Source organism: Temnothorax curvispinosus, unplaced genomic scaffold (genome assembly GCF_003070985.1).
Source record: "Temnothorax curvispinosus isolate PA1 unplaced genomic scaffold, ASM307098v1 QBEX01004947.1, whole genome shotgun sequence".
NCBI classification, from domain to species: domain Eukaryota; kingdom Metazoa; phylum Arthropoda; class Insecta; order Hymenoptera; family Formicidae; genus Temnothorax; species Temnothorax curvispinosus.
This window is the reverse complement of record NW_020214727.1, coordinates 3,945-9,725: the sequence shown is the minus strand read 5'-3', so window position 1 is coordinate 9,725 and position 5,781 is coordinate 3,945. Positions and strand designations below refer to the sequence as shown.

General features: G+C 35.3%; 1 protein-coding gene across 3 annotated transcripts; it reads left to right on the top strand.

Annotated features, from left to right (window-relative positions):
- The first annotated feature begins 1,459 nt into the window (after positions 1-1,459).
- On the top strand, positions 1,460-5,339 carry LOC112454289 (protein roadkill-like). Of its 3 annotated transcripts, XM_025015586.1 has the most exons (5): positions 1,460-1,832; positions 2,522-2,686; positions 3,227-4,161; positions 4,461-4,617; positions 4,733-5,339. In XM_025015586.1, exons 3-4 carry the CDS (start codon positions 3,281-3,283, stop codon positions 4,582-4,584), a joined length of 1,005 nt encoding a protein of 334 aa, XP_024871354.1. In that variant the 5' UTR covers positions 1,460-1,832; positions 2,522-2,686; positions 3,227-3,280; the 3' UTR covers positions 4,585-4,617; positions 4,733-5,339. The 3 variants fall into 3 exon arrangements, with proteins under 3 accessions (XP_024871354.1, XP_024871352.1, XP_024871353.1); XM_025015584.1 differs by having other exon boundaries at positions 2,522-4,161; XM_025015585.1 differs by having other exon boundaries at positions 2,522-4,161; positions 4,720-5,339.
- The last annotated feature ends 442 nt before the right edge of the window (positions 5,340-5,781 follow it).

Sequence of the window (5,781 nt, the reverse complement as noted above, 5' to 3'; positions counted from 1 at the left end):
AAGATCCATCGAAAAACGATAATGTCGGTAAATCATACGGCTCCAGGATCCCCTTAATAAGGATAAGAACTTTTTCTCATTTTACTATCTCACTGATCAACAAAATGTAAGCAAAAAGTCAGAATTTATTAATAAATTGCGTATTGAATAATATTGTGGATACAAAGATAAATCATTTTTTTGACATGTAAAAGTTATAGGCAATGTACAATTTTCTCTGTAGATAAGACGATTTAATTTAGCATTCTCCCATATGGTACATTTTTTCATGTTTTACGCCAATTCTTATTGACATTTGAGCTAGCCGATAAATTCATGATAATATGTATATTTATAATGTTCAGCTAATACTCGTTCTTAAATTTTAGACGGCGTCAACGTACTCTCGCTTTAGCTAGAATCCGTCCACTGCCGTCTCGATGTGCACAAAAGGTGCAGCTTGAACTACGTATAGCCACGCAAATATTTCCGATAATAACTGTTTCGGTGATGATCACGATGATTTAGAGCTAATCAATTTCTTGCGTAATTTATTTTTGTTAAATATGAATACTAGATAAGAATTGAGAATTATTTAATTATTTATTTAATTATTTAATTACGCTAATTTAATACCTTGAGTAAAACAAATAATATATATCGTGTTTTAAACTTTTCATCCTGGAGTACTATTATTTATCGATTTATTGTGCTTACGGGAGAAGGCAAGCTCACAACAGTACTTATTATGTCGACGAATCATTGGTAGGTGTGTCTAATGTTCATTGCATAGTAAACCACGAAGTATACCAAACGTTTGCAATTTATAGGAAATTTATTGAAATTTCACAAATATACGCATATAGTATGTACAAATTATACTAATAATTGTTAATTGTATAACACAATACTATATATAACACATTTCTTTGCATAAAATAGTTTTAAAAATTGAAACCAACGGAAGTTGGTACATCAATTCAGATATTTGATGCACGTGCGCAAATGCGGAGTAAAATATTTATTAATTTCTATTGAAGTTATTTCAATCGGTAAGTAAATAAGCGTAAAGCATAACGCTTTACTTACCGATGCTCAGCAAAATGCGTTGTGTGTCAAGAGACTTCCCTGAAAACCGCCAACGATAGAAAACGATAAAACATTTCTTATCGTTTTTAATATAGTTAGTGAATCGTTTATTTACGATATAATCTATCAGAAATTCACGTTACAAAATACTAAGGATCTTATTGTAAATGTCTTATCAGCTGCACATCAGTTTCTATCGTTTTTAATATGGTTATAGTGAATCATTATTTACGATACTCCATCAGAAACTCACGTGTTACAAAATACTTGGAATCCTATCGTAAATGTCTTATTAACTGCACAACGATAGAACCGATAAGATACGATTAAAAACGATATATACAGATATAGCCGTTTTTAATCGTTTTCTATCGGAGATGGTTACCTTATATTCTCTACGAGAGTGACCATCGAGCTCATCAAGTGAGCTCGCCTCGGATCACTGTTATCGTGTCGCGTTTGCGCTCGTAGTCTGCCTCGCGGACAAGATTTTCTCCGTTCGACCGCAAGATTTTCGTCGTAAGGGCATCAAGTCGATGCTCGGCAAGATCTCCGTCACGCGTTTGCGGCAGACAACCGACGCCCGAGCGATTCGAACCACGACAGTGTCCGTGAAATTCACCACGAGTTCCCGGTGCAAATCAATCCCGGTTGCAAAAGTCGTTCTCTCATCCGCAGCTTTCCCCTCGTTGTTGCTCTAACTTCCGCAAATTTTAAGATATTCGGCTCAATTTTTTTTTAATATAGAGTATTATTAAAGGAAGGTTGGTATTGAATTTGACGATGATCGGTAAAGGGGTTTATTTTTTATAAAATTGTGAATTTTTTGAAAAATGTGGCAGTTCTAACTTTCGCAAATTTTGAGATGTCAGGTTATTTCTAATTGTATTACATTTTTCAGTCTTTTCTATCCCTATTTCATATATAATTCTTTAAGATTTGGTTGATTAGATCCAGCTTTATACGCGATCAAAGATCCATATGCGAAGTCCATATGGACCATGTTAGCCTGAACTTCCAAAGTTAACATCGATTTGACATTGCGTCAATTGTAAAACTCCACTTGTGCTACTAAGCTGACCCTTTTTAAATTCATAAAAAAGTTAAATTTAAAATTAAAAAAAGTGTGCAAATTAGAAACTTGCACATTGCTTCCTCATCGTTATAGATCGCTACCATTGCTTCTATTTTATTTCGCTCATAAAGCTTCCTTTATGAGGAAGACAAACTAATAAATATACTAATAATTATGCATAAAATAAAATACAAGCTTCTTCATAAGAGGAGCTTTGTGAGCGAAATAAAATAAAAGCAATGGTAGCGATCTGTAATGAGGAAGCAATGTGCAAGTTTCTAATTTGCACACTTTTTTATTCCTTTTTTAAAATTTAAATTAAGTAAATCTAATTTTAGTAAATATATTTACCAAAAGTAAAAACATTTTTTTTTTTAGTGTAGTAATCGAAAAATGTCGAAAAGAGAAGAGCATCGGGTTCTGCCGAAGACGCCGGACGCTGGCGCTGGCCGACCGTCGGAGGTCACCCCCGTGAGTAATTTACATTACTCTTCCAAACCTTGCCGCGACAAGTAGCAATCTCGTTCACCATGCCGTGGCGCGGTATTTATTCAATAAGAATTGACTACTAATTTATTTTCTATAACACATCAATTTTGCCCTCTAATCTTTCATAATTTGTTTAATTATTACTAGACATTATAGACACCCGCTTCACGCGCGCTATTTGGCTTTAACATTATACTATTAATTATTATTACATTACTCGTAAAAGAAAGTTACACGAAATACACACTGGAGTTTGAGAGCTCCCAGACTTATTTTAAGTATTAATTGTTGCAAAACCAACAAACAATTAATTGCTTTGGCAGAGTTGCTAGCTATTGAAGAGACTTCAAACTTTTTTTTTACAAGGCAGACGGTCCTATCTCCTTTATTTATTTATTCTATCAATGGTAGAATTTCAAACTTTATCTGGAGTCTCGAAGACCCCAATTAATGTGTATACCCAGGATTAAGACACAATTTTAGTTATTCACTTTTCACCAACTTTGTTAAAATTATAAGTAATAGACATATATTATGAGAACTTTAGAAAACGTATTGCACATAATTTTTTTATTTCACTTCAAATGCCTGCAGAGTGTCCTCTTCGGCCCGTCGAATATTGTTACAAGATGTCGCACGAATTACCAAATGAAGAAAATATTATTTGAATGGACAATCGAGAATTTTAGTGTATGCTGCGAATTAGAAAAGAAACTGGAGTCTTCTATATTTCCAGAAGGGGCCAACGAAAATCTCAAATGGTTCCTAAGAATGTATCCTAAGGGCTCTGCTAAAGCAGAGAGCAAAAACTACCTGGGGTTATTTCTCATGCTCGTTTCGTGCAGGGAATCGCAGGCTGTAAAAGCAAAGTGCAAACTTTCCATTCTCAATGCCAAAAGAGAAGAAATAATAAAAATGAAACTAAACATGCATCAATTTATTTGCGGTCAAGATTGGGGCTATGAACAATTCATCAGGAGAGACTCTCTTCTAGACAACGGGCTGCTGTCAGACGACAAACTCACGATATTCTGTGAGATCAGCGTAATGGATAATGTAACATCCAGTAACGATCCAGTAACGATACCGTTTGAAATATCGAAATGCGAACTTGATAATGTCGGGTTACTGCTTTTCGAAAATTCCGAATTTAGCGACATAACAGTTCTTGTCGATGGAAGAGAGATCAAGGCACACAAAGCAATTCTCGCTGCACAAAGTCGCGTCTTTTCGGCAATGTTCAAAAGCGAGATGACCGAAAAACGAAACAACGTGAAAATCGAAGACATGGATTTTGAAACCGTGAGAGAAATGTTGCAATTTATTTACACCGGTAAAGTGGAGAAGTTGGAGAAAATGCCGAACTTATTATACGCAGCGGAAAAATATGAACTAAAAAATTTAAAAGTAATCTGCGAGAAAATACTTGGCACACGGTTGACTATTGAGAACGTGGCAAAGATCCTCATACTTGCCGATCTCTGTAGGGCCGATTATTTGAAGGCACAAGTGCTAGACATAATTAAAACGTAAGTTAATGTCGCGAGAGAGAACGGTGCCAGACGGCAGACCGTGCATGTTAACAGCATGTGGAGCAAATGCGCTGGCAACGCACACAAAGCAGAGACGTTGCTAGCGCATCCTTTACACATACTGTTAGCATGCTGCACGGTCTGCCGTCGCATCACATAAAGAGAAGTGTGCTTGCGCAACGTACACCAGCTCATCGACTAAAAGATAATTTTATTCTTCCAACGATCAAAATTATATTTTTGGCTGCGCGGGTGAACGCGATGGAACTTGCGATCTCTAATCCGTGCTTTTGCAGACATCTGACGGATGTGCTTAATACCGAGGGTTACAAGTCATTGGCAAACTCCCACCCACATCTGATGTTAGAAACTTTACAAGCTTTAGCGACTCAGAATATCGACCACCCAGGAAACGAGTGAAACGACGCTGAAAGCAGTCACCGCTCACCCCAGGTATACGACCTTTACATCGTTCTCATTATTTTTGCATTTCTCTTGAACCTTTGTGTACAGTGAAATAATGATGTATAGTAGTGCCAAATAAATGCAGAGAAGCAATTTGTTGCAGAGACGGATGAAGTTGAACTCAGCACCGAGTTGGAGCGCATCGCCAAGTTCTGCGAATTTAATCCATAATCTTCCGCACTTCCATATTTCCTGGATGCGTTCGATTATTTTGCAATTAATAAAAGCTTACTCGGATCCGGGTAATTTAGTTATCGTTCTGGGAATCATGATGAGAATTACATTAATGGAATCACACTTAATGTGAGAGAGACGTATACAAATTGATCTCTCCTCACCTTTATTTTACTTGAAGTTACTATATAGTTTTTGAAATCTAACACAAGCTATTTTCGAGACAAATAGTTTGTATGTAGTATAAATATCTCTCGAGAGAAAACTCGTCGATTTCGAAAACAGAAACGTGCGCAACATTGACAATATTCAGCAGAGAAAGATATTAATTTTTCCTTCGAGATACGCGCGAGTGGGAAAACGCATGTGAATAATTGCTTTCTCCTTGATTTGAAATATGTAAGATGAAATATTGTTTAAAATGTTTCTTTATTCCTTAAAACTTTATTCTTTTGATTTTATCAGTTTCCATGTAATATTATTTCATTTCAGAATTATTAATAGCGCTACAAAAATTCTTATTCTATTGTAGCGAAAAAAATTAGGATTGTTCTTGCTTTAAGTAATTATAAAAAAAAATAATGCTTAAAATTTTTCTCTGTCGTTTAAATTTATTCTTTTTAACCTTAGCGTTTTCTATGTATAATTATTTGACATATTTTTTTAAGTTTTAGATAGTGCTACATAAATTCTCATACAATTATATAGGAAAATACTAGAATTTAAATCGCTCTTGTTTAAAATAATTAAATTATAATGTATTTACATTTCAAGGAACAGTGTTCAGATTTCCAGTGAGAAATGTATAGCTCACCCAACGTCGAATCAATGTCGATAATTATCAACGTCGAGTCAGGTATAATCAGTCAAAAAGTTCGTCGATCCACAGTGATTCGACGTCGAAGACGTCGATCAATTCGATTTAACTAGCTGTCAATCTCTTCGACGTCAAATTAACGTTAAATCGACGTCACCTTT